The 20,089-nt window shown below is 37.4% G+C and overlaps 3 protein-coding genes across 14 annotated transcripts; 1 reads left to right on the forward strand and 2 right to left on the reverse strand.

Annotated features, from left to right (window-relative positions):
• The first annotated feature begins 39 nt into the window (after positions 1 to 39).
• On the forward strand, positions 40 to 13,968 carry CtBP (C-terminal binding protein). Of its 10 annotated transcripts, none has more exons than XM_064696714.1 (8): positions 40 to 146; positions 7,623 to 8,083; positions 8,151 to 8,456; positions 8,541 to 8,801; positions 8,856 to 8,996; positions 9,105 to 9,327; positions 12,692 to 13,008; positions 13,423 to 13,968. In XM_064696714.1, exons 2-8 carry the CDS (start codon positions 7,889 to 7,891, stop codon positions 13,504 to 13,506), a joined length of 1,527 nt encoding a protein of 508 aa, XP_064552784.1. In that variant the 5' UTR covers positions 40 to 146; positions 7,623 to 7,888; the 3' UTR covers positions 13,507 to 13,968. The 10 variants fall into 10 exon arrangements, with proteins under 10 accessions (XP_064552784.1, XP_064552782.1, XP_064552781.1 ...); XM_064696712.1 differs by lacking the exon at positions 40 to 146 and adding an exon at positions 224 to 396; XM_064696711.1 differs by lacking the exon at positions 40 to 146 and adding an exon at positions 429 to 587.
• Positions 13,969 to 15,545: 1,577 nt separating this feature from the next.
• On the reverse strand, positions 15,546 to 19,902 carry LOC135438400 (traB domain-containing protein). 3 transcript variants are annotated; one of them, XM_064696708.1, is made up of 5 exons: positions 19,707 to 19,902; positions 18,957 to 19,385; positions 17,317 to 18,092; positions 17,142 to 17,261; positions 15,546 to 17,083 (listed from the first exon to the last, which is right to left on the reverse strand). In XM_064696708.1, the coding sequence occupies exons 2-5, from the start codon at positions 19,096 to 19,098 to the stop codon at positions 16,418 to 16,420; spliced, it is 1,704 nt and encodes a 567-aa protein (XP_064552778.1). In that variant the 5' UTR covers positions 19,099 to 19,385; positions 19,707 to 19,902; the 3' UTR covers positions 15,546 to 16,417. The 3 variants fall into 3 exon arrangements, with proteins under 3 accessions (XP_064552778.1, XP_064552779.1, XP_064552780.1); XM_064696709.1 differs by lacking the exon at positions 19,707 to 19,902 and adding an exon at positions 19,436 to 19,589; XM_064696710.1 differs by lacking the exon at positions 19,707 to 19,902 and adding an exon at positions 19,496 to 19,514.
• LOC135438411 (uncharacterized) lies at positions 18,101 to 18,942 on the reverse strand. Its single transcript, XM_064696733.1, has one exon. It carries the CDS (start codon positions 18,872 to 18,874, stop codon positions 18,164 to 18,166), a length of 711 nt encoding a protein of 236 aa, XP_064552803.1. The 5' UTR covers positions 18,875 to 18,942; the 3' UTR covers positions 18,101 to 18,163.
• Positions 19,903 to 20,089: the final 187 nt, after the last annotated feature.

Raw genomic sequence — 20,089 nt, forward strand, 5'->3', positions numbered from 1 at the left:
AATTATGTACTTATCGTTATCGATACCCGCGACAGTATCGTCCAAACCCAGCGCAAATCGCACCGGACGTTGCGCATTTGTTATTCGGCCTTACTTTAATATTTAATGTTTAAATAACGCCGGAAACATTTTCGTGACCAATTAGCGTGAGTGTAAAAGGAATATATGATTATTTTGGATTAATTTATGTGTCAGAGCAATTTTTATGTGGTCTTTTGGCATTGCGTTCGCATCTGAGTGTGCATGGGAGCGTAAACATGAGAATGGTTGTTCCGCACTAAGAAGAAGCATAAAAGAGAATATTTTTTGTGCAAGTGGATGGAAAAGAAAAATTTTGTAGTTAACAGTGCAATTCGAAATAAATCGTGCAAAACAAAGTACGCAACATATTGTCAGGTGTGTTAAATAAGATCCAATATCAGTGTTCATATACATTTACATATATTATTAGTAATACGCGGCAAATGAGTAGCATCGCGGTTGTGAGTAGCATCGCGTCATTGCTGTACTAAAACTAAAAATTGCCGTATTCGTATTCCGCCATTTTGAAAGCTGCGAGTCGAAAGTGGAATTTGGACGCGTTGCTGGTAAAAAAAATTGTTGAAAAATATATAAAAAGTACACCGAATTTATGAAAAATGCATGGAAATTGTTAACTAATCTAGCCGGCAAGTGTTTGTCTATGAATTGTGCGTGTGGCAATCTGTTTAGCACGTGAATTTTGTGCAATTACAAAATCGCAAAAACGCGAGAGCCGCGGCCGCCACCGTCGCTGCCGCCGCCACCACAATGAAGAAAAACGAAATGAAAAATATATAAAAAATGAAAAACTAGTGCGCTGTTGCTGCAGCAAATTTAATAACAAAAATATTTTGTATCTATACGCATTTTGTGCGGGTTGTACATCGTCTCTTAATCTTTAATATGGATAAATGTATGCTTCTTCTTTTTGTTTTCGGCCAGCGTGTGTATGCTCATGAGTCTATAAGTGTGTGCGCGATAAACGTGTACAAGAAAAAAATTTAAACGTGCGGAATTTCGTATGAAATTTTAAAGCCGATGTACATGCGCTTATATATATATATATATATATATCCATATATTTTTAGTAGCGCTGCTAAGTAAGCCAGTGTGTAAAAGTGTGTGTTTATGCGAAAAAGCGAGTGATAGCAATAAATAAATTTATTGTTGCCAGTACGCAAAACATAAATAAATTGTGCAATAATGTTTGCCATACAACGCGCGCGCACAAACACACGCAATATTTACACCAATTTTTGCATGTGGCAGTGTGAGTGTACTTGTTTGTGTGTGTGTTGATTTTTGCCCGATGCCGAATGACAATATACATGCAAGGTTCACTGCGCAACGCCCCTGTACCTTTCAAATACACCCCTCCCCCGCCCCACACTTCTGCAACATGCTGCCTAACGCCGATGCTGCTGCTATGTCTCATCGTTGTTATTTTGCCGCCGCCACAGTTTTGTTCGAGTGAACAAACAAACCAGCGGTGCAAGAGAGAAAGAGCTAGCGGACCTAAAGTCAGCCAAGCCGAGAGGTCTCCGCCAGCTCTTCCAGTCAGCGAATGACATATTTCAACAGCATTTCTGTTGCTGTTTGCTGCGCCGCGTCGGGTCGCGCCGAGCTGCGTTTGTTTGTTAAGCCCAAAGAGTTTCGAATCCTTTAAAGGGTGAAAGTGTATAAATTTGCGCTGTACTTGAAAGTTCGTGCAAATCGTGTGAGCGAGAGGAAAGCTTTGAACACTTTAAAAACCCGTTAAAGCTTCTTTCTCTCTGAGAACGGGTGCGCATTAAAGTTTCTGTTTCTGTTCCCCTTTTTAAATGGTCCGGTCAGCCCGTTTTGTTCTATAAATAAATACCGCCTGCCCGTTTCATTGTGACTTCGTTCCCAGTGGCCTGCAACACCGCCACCGCCTGCATATTGATTGAAAAAAAGAAAAACTTATGCACAGTCCGAGCTTCGTTTCTCCCTCCCCAACACTCCTCTGATAGTCATATGGGTAGTGGAAGTGATGGTATCGATGCCAGTCCCGTTGGTATGTGTATATGCACATTGTTTTTGTTTTGCAATTTATGCATACATAAATAAATAAATAGCTACAATGCGCGCACGTAAAAAAGAGTTTATAAAATTTTGCTGCTGTCGATGTCCATAAATAATTTACTCACACACACTCAGTTGGAGACCCATTGCTATGTTGCCCTTCCCCCCCCCCTCAACCTTACCCTTGTAGGCCAATGAAATTGGCGCTTGTTTCTAGTTTTATTACATTTTTTCGCTTGTCATGTTTTCCATCGTTGTTTCGTTCTGGCGCCCCTGCTGTACCCGTCCGTGCACACATACATACATACAGATATATTTTTGCTCGCCCGTCTGCGCTGTGTAATCATATTTTTTTTGTTGGCACCGCCTGCCCCTATCCAGTTTGTGTCTATTTCGCATTTTGCATTGTTATGAATTTTCTCTTTCTCTAACGATCATGACTTTTTTTTTTTGGTTAGGCAATTGGCAGACAAGACAAACTCGAGAAATAGCTTGGTTTTTCTTCTACATATATATAAAAATATATTGTCCATTAATTTTGAACCTGAAAAATCCCACTCGAAAATTTTCCTTTGGCCCACTCAAGTGAAGAACAATAAAGGTTTATTGTGTGCGGTTGTGTGTGTAGATATCTGCTATCAATGTGCATGCAGTTCGCTCTCCCTTCTACCCATCCCCATCCCTCTTTTGCATGCATTACAGCTATCATGCGCTTATCATTTTGTGTTTGTCGTTCATTACCGTTTGTTCGTTGCTGGCTGCCAATGCCTAAAAAAAGAAAAGAAAAGCAGACCACACACCTGCGACAGGAATTTCACACATTGAAAATTGCAAAACAAAGAGCACTAAAATAGACCGCAATCGCTTAAACTGTAATTCCTATGAAACAAATTTAAATATAAATACAGTGAAAGCCATCTTAAGCGGACACACGCAGTTCAAAGAAATAAAGGCTTTCAAGATACGCCAAAGAAATAACAGTAAAACAGAATATACTACTTTAAAAATATTTTTCCAAAATTCTACATTGCTATTAGTACTGTCGCATCAAAATATGTACTAAATACAGTGTTAAAAATAGTTGGATTAGAATGCTGAGCACAGATTGGCAATAAATAAGGTTATTAATTGCAGACGTCCTTTTAAAAAGCCGGAATTTAGCGGGAAAATAGCTTTATTGGCAACACTATTTGGGGGTACTGTCCATTAGTAAAGCTTTAACTGTACATCTGTATGTATGTACGAAACATTTAAATAAATGTACAAACATTTTTGCTCTTGCAATGTGTGTGAGGGTGGAGGGAGAGGGGGCTTGCCTGTGCTGCCTTGCTGGCTGCTTTGTATCATCGATCGATCTGTGGCCAAATTCACTGACGCGCTTTTAGTCTAAATAAAAACATATAAATCAACGCAATACACAATTTGATTGTTGTGCCAAATGGTTTTTAGCAGCAGCAGCTGGCCAATAGCTAAAAGCGTGCGAGCGAATATAAATTGTTTTGGTTTTTTCTTTTCGTTTTGTTGCTGACCAGAGTGACTTGCAATGCTTGCAGTTTTATTTTTAAACTCTTTTTTTCGATTTACGTCATTCAATCTAAACACAAAGAACTGCTTATTACACACAGCAACACACATACAGACAGTAAAAACAAAAGAAGCTAGCATTTATGCACAATAAAGAAAGCACAACAGAAAGCTTTGCTTAAAACGGATCGACAGCAGCTCTGCCGGCTTTAATGCTAATTCATTAGCAGGCCGAAGTAAAAAGCGCGCCAAATGCGACGTCACGGAACGAAACCGTTAATTCAAAGAAAAAACAAGTTACGAGCAAGCGAGAGCAAAAATTAAAAAAAATAAATAAAACTTTTGCAGTCGCACTGCCAAATGCAATCAAGTCACTGGGTACAGTACAACTTCACTGAAATAAAATATTAACATAATATTGGCTACAATTTTAATCAAAAATAGTTTTTTTGTATAGTTGAATTTTACTTTATTGATTTAAAGCCAACACTGACAGACTGTAATGGTAAAGTGCATGATGTTGTAATTTGTTTGTCTGTTTTGCAGGTCCTTATCCCCCGAGACCTGACCCCAACTTGAGCGAAAAGCACACACAACTCGTACTTTCCTATCTCTCACACACTCACACTCATTCTCTTTTTCTGTCTCTTTCCCGCTCTCTCTTCCACTGCTTGTTCTACGTATGACTGTTGACTGTTGCAATGGCGTCATCAGCTTCAGCGCTTTAAAAAGTTTTTGCCTGCCCCAAGACTCACACTAACACGAATTGAATTATACGTAATTGTATGTGTATGGATGTGTCTGTAGAGTGTACAAATGCGCATGACTTGTAAATATGTATATTGAAACGTGTTCCATACACACATACACACACAGTCGACTCGCATTGACTTGTCGGCTCGAGCCAATGCTTCGTTTTCGTTATTATGGCATTAAGCCAACAAACAATTTAAGCCAACATGAGTTTTTCCTGCCTGAAAAATTATGGCAAAAAGAAAGACAAAAGCAAGCGTGCTCTATTCTAGGGTGCCTGACTAAGAAATACCCTGTACGCACGGAATATCTTAGCAGTTTATTACCCGCCTGTTATGCAATTTGTAGAGCTTGAAGATGTACATATGTATATCAAATATCAAAGCATTAGCCTTAAACATGACTTAATATTTTCTTTATTAAAGTATGTTGTTCTTGATCTGTTTATAATAACGAGAAAATACATTTCAATTTACGTGTCTTTGGCCCATCGTCGAGAAAACTTAGAAAAAACTTGGGAATCGATATTGATTGATTTCGACATAATAGGCGACTTTTATCGATAATAAACAGATTACTGGAACTGCGTGAACTGTAAAGAGTCCAAATTTACCGAATAGACAGGTAGACAGATATTTTTAGCAAATATGTCAATTAACAATATATTTAGTTAAGCAATGTCTTCCCGCTTGTTAAATAATAAAATAATGCCTTGTTGCCCATTATCAATGGGTACAGGGAATAAAACACACATACATTGAAAGTGTACTTTTGCTGCTTGTTGTTGGGGCTGTTATCGTGTGTCGTTGGGTTGATAAACCGGTTTACTGTCTTGGCTTGGTTTGGTTAAAAAATAAAATAAAGAGATACAATACACCAATCGCCATCGCAGTTTGTGTGTTCTTAGTTCAACTTTTTGCTTGCTGCTGTTAGACAGCCGGCGGCTGTTGCGGCTGCTCAGCTCAGGTAGTAACAACAACAACAACAACAATAGTTCAGCAGTGAAATGTATCTGTTAGATACGCGGCCAACATTTACTGTACACTCATCTGCGGCGCTTGAGTTTGTGATTTATGTATAATTGTTTGTGATTTACTGTTTGTGTGTATTCATTTTGATATACCTATGCGGCTGTGTGCGTTTATGTATATTTGTGTGCGTGTGTATACACACACATCAACAGGTTTTTTTTTTCGACTTTCTCAACTGCGTGGGCGCATGAACACGTTGCTGCATCCTGTGGCAGCCGCACAGAAGTTGCTGCCACTAGTTTTTTTGGTTCACTTGCAAAACTGGTTTTTGGCGCGCTTTCAAATATGTTGTGACTCGGTCTGTGGCTTCCTTTCACTGTTAAATTGTGTTGCCACACAAATTTCGTTTGAAAAATATATAATTCAACTTAATCACTCGCAAAAAAAAAAAAAAAAGAAGAAAAATCCACGCGCAATCTCAAAATATAATCGCAAATGTCTCGAAAATTGTTTTAAAAATAAACAAAGCAAAAGCCACAGCTCTGCTTGGGTGAATGTTCGATAGTAGGGAGGAGGTGTGTGTATGGCATATACTACACACATATATCATATACTATATGTATATGTCATAATTGCGTCGCGTATTTTATTTTTTGTGTTAGCCACATTTGTTATTATCTGAGCATCTGTGCAATTCTATTTTCTCTTTTTCTGCTTGACATTGCTATTAATATGATTATGGTTATTATTGTGTTAGAATGTGGCTGTACAGTGGTCCATCGCAAAGTGGAATACTTTGCAAAAATCTAATTTCTACAAGCTCTTATTTCCATACAAAACTAATGAAGAAGAATTGAAAACTCTACTGCTTATTTGAACACGACTCTAAGATACCTCAACCACGCATTCTTTTGACGTCACCTCCATATGTCTGCAATCTTGTTGATGTTTTTCATATAACATTTCCCCCACTTAAGAGTAGAATATTCAGTCAGTGAGGATAAACTCTTATTTGTATATATGTAAATTAATAATTCATATTCGTAAGTGCTATAAATCGTTTTGAATGAAAGTTCCGATTCACGAGAGACAACTGTATTCAGTTCTGTTCAGTTGTGTTGAGTCGAGTCAATTCGCCTTATACGTGATGTGGCTATGACAGCCGCCCCATTTGTCTGCTCTGTGCATTTTATGTGTTGCGACACACAAAAGTATCTACACTTGATGGCTTATCAATTATTTTTAAATGTGTTTACCACTCACAGATGTGAATAGTCGTGTTTTATTTGTCTCATAATCATGTATCAGCAAACTCTTAATTGCACTAATTTGTAGCATTTATTGCCGTTGGTTATGAAATCAAAATTCTTTAGAATTACCAAAGAATAATGAAAGATTAAAAATATTGATTTATTTTAGTACAATAGTCGCTCCGAAATTCTGATTTGAACTTCTAGAAATATTCCTTCATTTTTATTTCGTACTTTAAAATCGCATGCAAATGAAGCGACCTTGCCAATTAAAAATATTAGAGATATTCGCACCTGGTTTAACACAAAAAACTGGATCGCATTGTCGTTTCGCTTATCACGCTCCGGATTGGGTTAGATACAACGACATTTTTCTGTCCTGTTCTATTGCGCTTGATAAGATACGGAAAAAAGAACACGTCAACTAATCCAAAAATCAAATACAATAGAGCAATACCTGAATTGCTTTTGCGGTTGCTTGTTGTTACTGTGCCTTGTTGTCCGTCTAATCAAAGCAAACGATGTTGATAAGCGTACACTGGGAACCTCAAGGAACCCATGAAACAAGGGGGCAATGCCATACACACTATATCATGATGTTGTTAATGTGACGATAGCAGCAGCTGCTCGTCCAACAACAACATTCTTTCATACACGAACGATAACATGAGACATAATGCTGACCCGGGCCGTCGCGTTAAATTTCTATGTTCTTGCAACCCCCTCCCTTCGAGCAGCTGGCGGCAGTCAGTGGACTGTGATTGGAATTGGTTAGAAGAGGGGGGGCTTGTTGAGGCAGAGGAGCGTAGGTTGCAATCAAATAGTATCTTTATCGCTGACGATTGCGAAATCCAAGCGAAACTTGTCATCGGTGAATATTGTGCTGACACTGGCGCGATTTGTTAGCGATTCGTAAGCGATTTGTTGTTTGTACTTTGACATCAGATTTCATGTTTTTCCATTTAATTTGCAAATTGTATTAATGTGTTTCTATGTCTGTGTTTGTTTTATTTTTCTGGTATATGTAATAAATTCTCTTTCTTTAATTTTGTAATTGCAGGATTCTCGATTTCAATATGAAGCGCCAAAAATGATTGCAATGTGTGAATCGTCGTCTTGAAAAGGTTTTGTTTCCGTTGATTGAAATTAAAGCAATTGCAACACGCAACGAAGAAGCAATTGCCGCACAAAAACAAAATAAACAGACACAACACACAACAATAAGAATTAAAGTTTTAAGCAAACAGATTTATTTCTTATATATATATATATATAAATAGCATACAAACAAAAAGTACTATCCACAATAAAAACAACAAATTTAATATGGATAAAAATCTTATGATGCCGAAGCGTTCGCGCATAGATGTTAAAGGCAGCTTTGCCAATGGTCCGCTGCAGGCGCGACCTTTGGTGGCGCTGCTGGATGGACGCGATTGTTCAATTGAGATGCCCATACTAAAGGATGTGGCTACAGTGGCCTTCTGCGATGCACAGAGCACATCCGAAATACACGAGAAGGTAAGCAGTGTACTCTTTTAACACACCATTAACAACAGCTAAATTATTATTATTGTATTGTTTCCAGGTGCTAAACGAAGCAGTTGGCGCCTTAATGTGGCACACCATCATCTTGACCAAGGAGGATCTTGAGAAATTCAAAGCTTTACGCATCATTGTGCGCATTGGCAGCGGCACAGATAACATTGATGTTAAAGCCGCTGGCGAATTAGGCATTGCAGTATGCAATGTGCCCGGCTACGGTGTCGAGGAGGTGGCAGACACAACAATGTGCTTGATATTGAACCTATATAGGCGCACCTATTGGCTGGCGAATATGGTGCGAGAGGGCAAAAAGTTTACGGGTCCCGAACAAGTGCGAGAGGCGGCACATGTAAGTGCAAGGCAAAACGAAACCATCTATTTATATATATATTAATATTTATATGAGTTTAATGTTTCTTAATCTTTCAAATAGGGCTGCGCACGCATACGTGGCGATACTTTAGGCTTAGTTGGTTTGGGTCGCATTGGGAGCGCTGTGGCGTTGAGAGCAAAAGCATTTGGCTTCAATGTTATATTCTACGATCCCTACCTACCCGATGGCATTGACAAATCTCTCGGCCTCACACGCGTCTACACGCTCCAGGATCTGCTATTCCAGTCCGACTGCGTCTCACTGCATTGCACGCTCAACGAGCACAATCATCATTTAATCAATGAATTCACAATTAAACAGGTATTTAATCGGTGCATTTAATTTCTGGCAATCAATTAATAAACCTCATTTTAGATGCGACCTGGTGCATTTCTGGTGAACACCGCCCGCGGCGGTCTGGTCGATGATGAGACCTTGGCGTTGGCACTGAAACAGGGTCGGATAAGAGCAGCCGCATTGGACGTGCACGAGAACGAACCATACAATGTATTTCAAGTAAGAGATTGTTGTAAAACGAAACATTTTACGCAATCTGAGACGACGCCCGCGCCACGCTAGATATGTTTAATCCTAACGAAAATTATTTTCCGGTTCGGCTTGCAGGGCGCACTGAAAGATGCTCCAAATCTGATTTGTACACCACACGCCGCCTTCTTCAGCGATGCATCCGCAACGGAGCTGCGAGAAATGGCAGCCACCGAAATACGACGAGCGATTGTCGGCAATATTCCAGAAGTGCTGAGGAATTGCGTTAACAAGGAGTACTTCATGCGCACGCCGCCAACCACTGCGGCCGGAGGCGTTGCGGCGGCTGTTTATCCCGAAGGTAAACTACAAATGATATCAAATCAAGAAAAGTAGTAGGAGGCTGAAACAGATGCCAGGGAGGAAGCGTTACAAACAACATAACAAAAAGAAAACAAAAAATTAAAAACAAAAAACCAGAAACAGTAACAGAAATCAGAAATCGTTTAAACAATCACAAACACGCACAACCACACACATTAACACACACACACACAAACGCACATTTATGCAGCGAGCGTCTACATATATACATACTTCTATTCTTCTGATTCATTTCAAAGCACACATACATATAAATACATATATAGAAAGTGAGACAGGCGCGTTGAACCAAGATTTCAAGAACGCCCGCTAAAGTTGATATATAAGATAAACAGTTTAAGCTATATAAATATATATATATATATATATATATATATATATATATATATATATATATATATATATATATATATATATATATATATATAGATATATATATATATAGATATTTAGCAGTGGCTTAGGGCCGGAACACGAACATGAATAGTGGATGTTTATGAGTAGAAGGTTTAAAGCGCGACCGATGTTGGGTAAAGAGTTATGAATGATTATACATATACATATATATACCCAGATATGTACATTATAAGCAAAACAAACTGCCTAGCAATGTATCGACTTTTTCGTACTAACTCAAAGATACACTTGAAAAATATACCATACAAATGAATTGCGCTTAGGGACAGATACAGTTGGGTCTCATGCAGAACAGCGACCAGATTTTGGGAATTTATTTTATTTTCGTTTCTTTTTTTAAGTCCCTTTATTTTTTACAAAGTCCAAACTATCTTAAATTATTTTGTTAAAGCACAGTGTATTCAACATGGTTTTTTTTAGGATTTAAGTGCTATATATTTATTGAAAAAGTCTTTGTCCTCTCAAAAATAAACTTGGTCCAGACTTCCAAAGTTGTCAGCGTTTCTAGCTAGCCTAAACCCGTAAATTCTTTGTAGAATGTACAAAAGCAATCTATGCGTATGTAGATATGTATGTATGTATGTATATATGTTTACATATGTATACATAACTCATAATTACTTACAGCAAAAGGTGAAAGTAAACAATTTGATGGATTGTTGTTGTTAATTGTTTTGAGACCCTGCCTCACACATTTAAACTAACTAACGATCTATAAAAAAATATTAATAAAATTAAATAAAACTCAACAGATAAATTATTAGAAAACCAATGTAAGAGATTTTGTTCAAGCACACATATTTATATATACATATATCGTATTATACGTTGTAATATTTACTAACTAACCAAGCGAGAGAAAATTTAATATTATATATCTGTAGCTTCCAAATGCCTCCAAGTTTTGTAGTCACCAAGCGAAAGCGTATTATTTATAAGAATCCACTGATTTTGCGCCATAAATTACTGACTTTCTTTTAAGATATATAGATATATATATATATGCGAAACAAATTGAACATTTGTAAAAATTATGCGTTTCACAATTATTTGTTGCTCAATACACTGCTCTATAAAATGCAAAATGATCTCATCATCCGTGTTTATTTTCGCCTTGCGTAAAGATCTTTGATATGCTGACACCAGAACGGAAGTAATTGTTTAAATACCTTCACAAACATATGCAGACAAGAATTATAAAAACTACAACACGGCGCGTTAACATAAACAACATCTATAAATAAATATAAAAAAGAGAGAAAATTAAAAGTAATATTAATTCATAGTCTATGTACATTTAAACATAACAGAAATTATATTAAAACAAAGCAAATAACAAAAAAAATACTATTAAAAAAATTAGATTTACATAATTGAGGAGAAAATAAGAAAAGAAAAAAAAAAAACAGCACATTATGATCAACCGAGTAGTCGGTATATCTAAGAATTGTTAGCGTGTAAAATGTAATATTTACAAAAAAAAAAGAAAAAAAAAAAAAGAACGGCGCAAAGTATCATTTTGTAAAATTTTTGCAGCTTAAGTTAATAATTAAACAATTAATGCAATTGACGCCAACTTTTTCAAAATTATTAATTTTCGCTCAAGACCAATATCAGCATAACTTACAAAATATTCCTTAAATAAAAAAAAGAAAGAAAACCAAAATATTCACTTTCATCAGAAACGCATCAAATTTTTTGTTTTTTTTCATTATGTATGTATTCTGTTTTGTCTTAAAGCAATAAAAATTTGTTAAATTTCAAGCACAAAACATATACGCATAGAAACACACAAATATTAATATATATATAAATATTTATATATACATATATATATATATATATATATATATATATATATATATATATATATATATACATATATATAAAAATATATAAATATATATAATATATATATATATAGCTACACATACGCACAAACTGAAGCCTAGACACACACCCCAACACACACATCTATAACACACACGATCCTACGAGTATATATAACAAGCTGCTACAAAATGAAAATGAGCAAAAGAAAGAAATTAATAATAATAAGCGTAAAAGTAAAAGTAAAGAGACAAAAAGAATAAAATACTGTTATTTTGTAATGTATAAAAATATTTTTAATAACTGTGAAAGCTAAATAAAATTAAACAAGAAACAAAAAAAAAACAATTGATAAAAACAGAGCAAGTTAATTTCAAAAAAACCTTTCCAGAAAACAAATTCGAAAAAAAATTTAAAAACAAACAATGAAAAAAATAACAAATAAAAGAAAAACTTTAAAGAACCAACTATTGTTGCTTTTGTGTGGCGCATTATTGCAAAATTGTTTAAAAAGTATAATTATATGATTTTAATTAATTTTTTAAATAATTTATGTTTAATTATTTTCTATTCAATGGGATGATGGCATCATTGAGTGCAGAGCAGAGCAAGCTTTATATTTAATCGAAAAACTATTTATAGTATATAGACTTAAAAATGTAGTAAGTGATCTGTTGCGTAAATCGAATGTCAGTAATTTATGAGCGTTGTCGGCCCACGGAATTGATAGCCTATTTGTATTTGTAGATTTTAAGGCAAGGCAAATATCGCATCCATAATTGATCAGGGAGTTAAGTTGTTTAGGCGCCTGTTCTGAACTCATTCGCATCATATCAGGTCCTTTCAGATTGACTGCTTATAAAGAAGTCAATTCTCCTTCCCATTCGCTACTTTAGCCACTTCTTAGACCACACGCAGCCACCACCAAATCGAGAACCACTCTATAATTTGAAACTTCCCTACATTAAACACCCACTTTCCCAAAAAAAAAAAAAAAAAAATACCATAAAAAAAAACAAACAAGATAAACAGCAACATATTATTAACTTTACCTAAATACCAAAAAATACAAACAAAATCGAAATACAAAACAGGATTAAATGGCGGCTATTATACAGGCGCACTGCATCATCGGGCACACAGCACCACACCGCACGATGGTCCCCACAGTACAACAAATCTGGGCAGCAGCAGCGGCGGCGGCACAACCAGCGCTGCTTTGATACCGCCACCGGCCGCTGGTAGCAACACTGTGGCAGCAGCTGCTGCCGCTGTGGCCGCTGCAGCGGCAGCGGCTGCTGCGCTCCTGCCCTCGCCGGTACCGCCACCGAATGCAGCAGCTGTGCCAACGGTGCCACATTTGTCGCCCCAAGTTGGTGGATTGCCGCTCGGAATTGTGAGTAGCCAATCGGTAGGTACCCCCCTCGCCCACCAGCAACAGTGAGTGTTGTGTGTGTGTGTGTGTGTGTTGTGTGTGCGCGCGAAATGTGTGTTTACCCGTGTACTGTGTGTGGTAATCCAATGTATGTGCCTGTGCGCGTTTGTGTGTGTGTGTGTGTATGTGTGTGGTCTAGCTTGTGTTATTGTTGTTTCATGTTGTTGTTGTTGTTGTTGATGTTGTTATTGTTATTGGTCATTAGTTGTTGTTTGCCTAGGCTAGGGTTTTACTAACACCTTTTTTTTTGTTTTTTTTTTTTTCTAATAAATATATACATACACATTATATATGCTACTATATACATACAGACATACATACATAGTACATGAGTGTGTACGTAACTATTATGAATTTGATTTTCTTATTCGTTTTACATCTTGCTTTTAGCACCTGAGTGCGCCCGACCCTAATAACCATCTGTCATCGAGCATTAAATCTGAAGTGAAGGTCGAGTCAACGGAAACACCGTAGGCTGCTGCATCCTTGCTGGAAGGAGGCAAACAAAAATAAAAATATAAATAAATAAAATAAAAAAAAAAACCACAACAACAACAGCCACAAAAACTGGTGTGACAACGGGCCGCCGTGTGACATGATGGAACTCACACAGGGAGTGGGCACAACAGGGCAGGGCGAGTGGCAGTCAACTACTATAATTGGATAAAACATATGTTTATAATTTGTTATAATGCCAGTTTACAATTAACAATTGCCAATTGCCACATCCAACTGCAGAAGCGTCTGTCCTGCGGCTGCTCCTGTGTGCGTGTGCAACTGCGCCCAGCCTTTGATTTGAATTTTTTCCAAGTTTCTAAGTTTTAATTTAAAATACGATACATATTTGCATTACCAACCCAAAAAACAAAAAAAAAAAACTAAGAAGAAAACAAAAGAAAAAAGAACCTAAGGAGAATCCCTTCCCCCACACACTCACACACATCTACACTTACACACACACACACACACACACAACACGCCTCAAAATTAACTACGTATGTATTTAGTATATAATTTGTAACTATTTAGAATTTTACAGTTACAATTTAAGACTTTTATTTGTATTGCAGCAAATTGTAAGAGAAAAATATGTTACCTACATATAAGCGCAAAAACAAAAACAAAACAAAAAAACACACACAAACATGTTGGAAAATTTTAACTTAAAAAAAAAAACAAATAGAAAAGTGAGAAAAACAAAAACCCAAGATTCATGGCATACAAAAGCAACACACAAGAGAGACGTTTAGTGCTTAAGATACGTTTAAAGTACATAATAAAAAAAAACAAACGCAGTGTATAAGTATATATGTGTCATATGTGTACGTATGTATGCATCTCTCAATGGCAGTATTGCGAAACCCTTCTAAAATGGTTAGTAGTTCGATTCGCGGTTCGAGCTAGCCTCCTGCCTGTACCTTTGGTTCGTTAACTGTTTTTCCTCATTCCTGTGCCCAATAAATATGGTTTGGTTTGGGTTTCGGTTGCACTCTAGCTTAAGCGACTGATTTAGTTTAAGGTTCGATTCATATTAAGAAATAAATTGGAACGGATCGCTTTGCAGTTCTGCTCAATGGTTTGAACTATGAAGCCACGCCAGGACTGGACCAGCTATAATTAGTTTACCAGAGAGAGGCATTGGAATAATGTGGAATTAAATGGAATATGAGTCAAGTTAAGTTAGAGCCAAGCGTGAGTTCCTGTACAGACCTAGATGTCAGCTTTGTTGCCTAATTTTCTTATGAACTTGTATAAGATCGAAAGATGTACAAATATATATACATATATACATGTTCAGGGAAAGGTCAAACAGTACCATTTATATTTTCTATTTTATTTTATCGTCAAAAAATACTTATCTAAATTCGTAAGATTCAAGAAAAAAGTTAAATGAATAGACCGGCTAACAGTTAGTTTGATGCTTACGAAAATACAGAAAAAACTCAAAAACATTTTTAGGAAAAAAACTCCATGTATCAGTCAATATCTTATATGATATTACCCTACAATCGTATAGAAGAATTAGAAGATATTATTGCGAAATAATTATTAGTTAGGAGCAGGATTATTTAACATTACATAAATATACTTTTGATTTATGAGAGCAGGATTATTTAACATAACATATATATATATACTTTTGATTTATGAAATTCAGGTGCTTTCCGAAGATTTTATAATTATTCGAATTTCCGTCATGCAACTATTTTACTGCCTTCATCTTGGAGCTACGCTTACCCATTTTTTACAAAAAAAAACCAAAGGATATTAATTCTTTTAAAATATTTGGCCATTCCGAAATAAATACGAGCTCATATATTAAAACTTTTGATCTGGTGCATAGAGTTCAAGTGCTTAGAAATTCAAAGATGACGATAAATGAAAAACACTTCTTTGGGGTATGTAAACTTTTATTTGAGTCAATTTTACACAAAGGTTTAAACTTTTTCGGGTGGTATACTATTTAAAATGCTACTTAACACCAGTTCTAAATGAGCACAAACTACGCAGAGTCAAAAACAATTTGGCTTGTATTTGTAATACCATTTTTACGATACAGTTCAAATGTTTGGGTTATTGTTAATAAAGTATTTCTAGGTAGGTTTTTGTTTTTTCTTTTTTATTGTAAAAGTCGTCAATATAATATGCAACATTTAACACACGGTCATACTTTCAATATCGAAGGTCCATCACGTTTACACTTAATTTTAAGCGTTACCATCTAAATTTTCAGAGTTTTTACTACGGAATGAACAACATTTACATACGTAGATTAAGTCGAAGATAAAGTATTGTAACTGCTTCAGGCAGACGGGCACGGGCACGTTCACATTTAGAGCTTTGTTTAAAAATAACTTCTTTTTTTTATACAATTAACATTTAAATTGTTTTTTTTTTAGTTAGGTTTTTTCTAAGCCTGCCAGGAAACCATGTACATATGCAATTACGAAGCTTAATTAACCGGACATTTAAAAAAAATAAGACTCATGACTAATTCTGAGTGTGTGATGTTTTGACAATTTAAAATTAAATCTTTTTGTAAAACAATTGAATCTGAATTGATATAATCGTATTCACAGTCGCAGTGTCTTTATCCAAGCCAAGTACATTATATAGTGGTATGTACATGTGCGTATGAATTCTCTTTTCAATAGTTTTGTATTTTGTTTGTTGGGTTTTTAAAACCAGGAATATGTTTGAATGTCTTTTTTTTTTGATTTGCACACATATATATATATATTTATGTGTTGTAAACACTTTCTATCAAAAGCATCAAGTACTCACAATACTTATCATATCGTCAACGCCCATAATTGATGCGGGCGTGTCACTTAAAATCGAGAAACAAAGTCAACAAAATCGAGAAACATGGTCCACAATCAACTTAAAAGAAACGCGTCAGACGCGGCCTCACAAAACGAAAGGCGCCATAGCAGCCCAGTCCGATGAGGCCATACTTGAGGGTATTCTTGCAGAGCCGCTGACTGAGGCTGGCCGGTGGTATTTCAAGTATGGCCGGTATCTTCTCGGGATCCACTTGGCCCCACATTTTTGCAATACCATTGGCATGTCCAATGCCTACAACGCCAACGACACGCACGGGACGCACCTGATGGGCACCTGGCGCCGCCTGCGGCAGTGCAGCCAATTGCAGTGAGTGACACAAATAGAGATCTCGTTCGCGTACGAACACATCCGAAAAGGCTGGAAATTCGCCAGCCATTTCCTGCATTAGTTTCTCCAGCAGATCACGCTGCTTGCACTCCTCCACCTCCTCAATGCTGATACTATCCGTAAAGGTCAGACGCCAAACCAGTTTCATGGTTTGCCACAACGAAAGGGCGCGCAAAGCACGATAAAGTGTGATGCGTATGGGTCGATCTCCCAGATGCAAAATGCAGCCGGGAAGCTTATGTATCTCCTCGAAGGCGCGTCGAAACTCACCGCCTGGGGCCATACCCAGATCCTTGGCAATTTGTGCGCTCATCTGCAGCAGCAGAATAAAGAAGATGCCATTGATATAGCCATGGGTCTGGAGTATGCCGCGTATCTGCAGAATGATTACATAATTAAAAACCTGTTATATAAAAGTGCTGCATGTTAAATACCTTGGGTATATTTATGTTTTTGGCCTCCTCTAACAGAGTCTTCTCATCGAGCTTGAGTATGTGTACACGGGATGGACATAGCTCAACCATGACCACATCTGGACGGACATTGCGAATGACCTGCGAGGAGAAAGATATTTAGCAGGTATTTAATTGGTTAAACAGCTGGACTCACATAAGAGACGTCATCCTGGGACTCCTCGCTAAAGTGTGCCGTTCCCACAAGGTAGACCTTGCTGCCAAATGGTGTATTCAACAGGGTAACCGTCGAGGGTAAATTTTGATCGAATTCCTCCAAAGTATCGTAGATGACGATTTCGCGCTTGGTTTGCGGCTGATCACTGTTCGATGTAGCCGCTGGCTCCGCTAACTGCAGTTGCGTGTCGCTGACTCCGTCCGCTGCTGCGGATGCTTCAGCTATAGATATGTCCAATTTTTGTTTGCTTGACTGCAGCAGGGTGTCGGCTTTGCGGCGTCGCTTTTCTGTTGCAATGTCCGGCACTTTGTTGGGCGACTTTCTCAGTATGTTCTTAAACTTTTCGACGGCCTCGTCGTTATGATCGGTCGAGAGGCGCTCGATTAGCACCACCTCTTTCTCTAGATCCTCCTCCTTAATGGAGTTCTCATTAATTTCTATAATTGACAAATTGGGATTATCGGTCTTAAATATTGTCTTATTGGCCAGCTGAGACTTTGGATCGACCTCTTCCTGCGATGTATTCGTATCTGTGCTCTCGGATTGTATTAACAGCATGCTGGCATTTATGGCCGCAGCATTAGGTGTGTGCGAGATAGGAGCAGCTGAAAGCGGGGCATAGGTATTATAATTAGCTGCCTCGTTCCCATTGCCCATGGCATTGCCGTTGTGGGCATCAAAATTCTCGACGTTTAACATTTTGTGTGCATAATTGGTGTGTCCTGCGCTTTGATTTAAGTCTCCATTAAGGCTTTCTGTGGGTTTGAATAAATGTGCCGATTAATAAAAAAATATAAATATATATGCAAATTGTATAGGGATTAAGTTAGGGTTTATGTGTCTCCTGCTCATAAAGGGTTTTCAGTTCAGTCAAATACGACTTTATATACTCTGCATCTTTACAGTTCTCGCTTAGGCACTGCTGCAGCAGCTCGAAACATTTGTGTTTCAGTTGGGAAGCCTTTGCTTGATGGGCTCTCTCCTGTTTGACCAGCTTCGCTTCATATTTATGCACAAGCTGTGTTTGCAAGTTGGTTTTCTTTTTGCTAATAACACTCCTAAATTTAGTTTCTTGTGCCTGGTATGCCTGGAGACGCAGCTTGTGCATTAATTTGGCTATCTCGCCATCTATTTGCGCACAGTGCTCCATAAAATTCTGATCTTCTGCAAAGGGTTCGAAGATTTGGACTAGAAACTGTTGAGGAAACGCGATGCGCGTTTGGTTGCCAACCGCCCGCTTTGCAGCGCTCAAGATCTGTGCCTTGATGTTCTGGTTAAAGCACTCCTTTTGTAGATTCTGCTGCTCCAGCTTTTTTATATGCTCCTCCAAATGATCATTTTCAATCCCGAGCGCAGCGAAATGTAGTTTCAGGGTGTTCAGCTGCTTCTTGAGACCTGATTGCTGTTCCTTCAGCTCACTATGATTCTGCAGAGCAACAGCATGTGCGTTGGGCTGTTGCAGCGGGTTAGCTGGAAGCGACTTCTCAGGCTTGGCCTGATCCTGTTGAGTGGCTGCCTCCAGGTTGCAATCGCTCATGTTTCCACGTGTAATAATTTACTAAAGCTGTTGAATGAAGCGGCAGAGCCAACTGACAACAGTTAAAATACTCCCAACTTACCATTGCAGGATCTGTAGTTGGTTGTGGATAGCTGATGATCCAGAGCACTGTCATAGAACGTGCTATCGCCAATATACGATTTGCTCTTCTGCTCCGGAGTACCCATTGTCGAGTCACTTGAAGTTGATGCTGATAAATCCATGTGTGCACAATCGGTGGTCGTGAGTGAATACAATAATATATATATATATATATATGGATATATATATATATATATATTTATACAAATATATGTGTGTTTGTGTAGGTGACGTAGAGCTGTGTGCACAGCTGCTGGCTTGGAAGAATCGGTTACGGTTTAAAATTCGGTTTCAGTTTGTTTGCTGTTGCTTCACCCACGTATCTACGTATCTTTTGTATGTATATTATTTGTGTGTGAACGTTGGTCGGACATCAGTTGTTGTTGTGAGTACCGTTTTCGGTAAATAACTGTAAGTTAGAAATTAATGAGAGAGAGAGAGAGATTAGCTGAGAGGTACCAATAGATAATTCCAGGCGACCTCCTATCACGAACTTAAAATTTCAAAGATTCTGCGTACGTGTACATGTTTCTTGATGCTAAATACACAGCCTAGTGTCCTTACAAGTCAGTATATGACATATTGGTAGAGTAAAAACACCAAAACTATATTCAGTTACTCAAGTTTACTAAGGTATTCAGCACATCATTTTGATTGTTTTGCTTTCGTCAGCTACTTATACAAGTATTCTATACTTGAATATATGTATGTATGCACTTAATGCACTTACCTGAACGTCGTTTATTGATGCGCACAGACCTTTAATTGACGTAAAACTTTTGCAGCTGCGTGTATTTTGGCCTACTTTGTTTAGCATTTGATAGTTTTTATTCTTTCTTGTGTTGTTTGTAACGGAAAACCCAAAAAACTAAAGAATGAAATTGTGATTGTGGCAAACTGAGCTAGAGCGTTCGCTTCTTCTTGCTAGCGTGCACCAGTGCTGCCTATAAACTCAGAATGAGTTGCGCACATAGTATAAAGGTGCATGATATGTTTGCTGGCACATAATGCTTTTTAAAGGTATTAATTACATTAATATCAACCAAATTTAATTACGCGAAATCTTTTTCAACTCAAGCATTTATACCAAATAAACATTTGTTGCATGATGTC

Source organism: Drosophila montana, unplaced genomic scaffold (genome assembly GCF_035044405.1).
Source record: "Drosophila montana isolate Dmon_TW-CO22-7 unplaced genomic scaffold, ASM3504440v1 contig_3848_1, whole genome shotgun sequence".
In the NCBI taxonomy this organism is placed as follows: domain Eukaryota; kingdom Metazoa; phylum Arthropoda; class Insecta; order Diptera; family Drosophilidae; genus Drosophila; species Drosophila montana.

Bases quoted from the DNA above. Each gene is read 5' to 3' on its own strand.
- CtBP (XM_064696714.1), top strand. From the start codon at position 7,889: ATGGATAAAAATCTTATGATGCCGAAGCGTTCGCGCATAGATGTTAAA. The intron at 8,084-8,150 runs GTAAGCAGTGTA...TATTGTTTCCAG, and splicing joins CATCCGAAATACACGAGAAG to GTGCTAAACGAAGCAGTTGG. The intron at 8,802-8,855 runs GTATTTAATCGG...ACCTCATTTTAG, and splicing joins ATGAATTCACAATTAAACAG to ATGCGACCTGGTGCATTTCT.
- LOC135438411 (XM_064696733.1), bottom strand. From the start codon at position 18,874: ATGAGCGATTGCAACCTGGAGGCAGCCACTCAACAGGATCAGGCCAAG.
- LOC135438400 (XM_064696708.1), bottom strand. From the start codon at position 19,098: ATGGATTTATCAGCATCAACTTCAAGTGACTCGACAATGGGTACTCCG. The intron at 18,093-18,956 runs GTAAGTTGGGAG...TCAAACCCACAG, and splicing joins CAACTACAGATCCTGCAATG to AAAGCCTTAATGGAGACTTA. The intron at 17,262-17,316 runs GTGAGTCCAGCT...TTCTCCTCGCAG, and splicing joins CCCAGGATGACGTCTCTTAT to GTCATTCGCAATGTCCGTCC.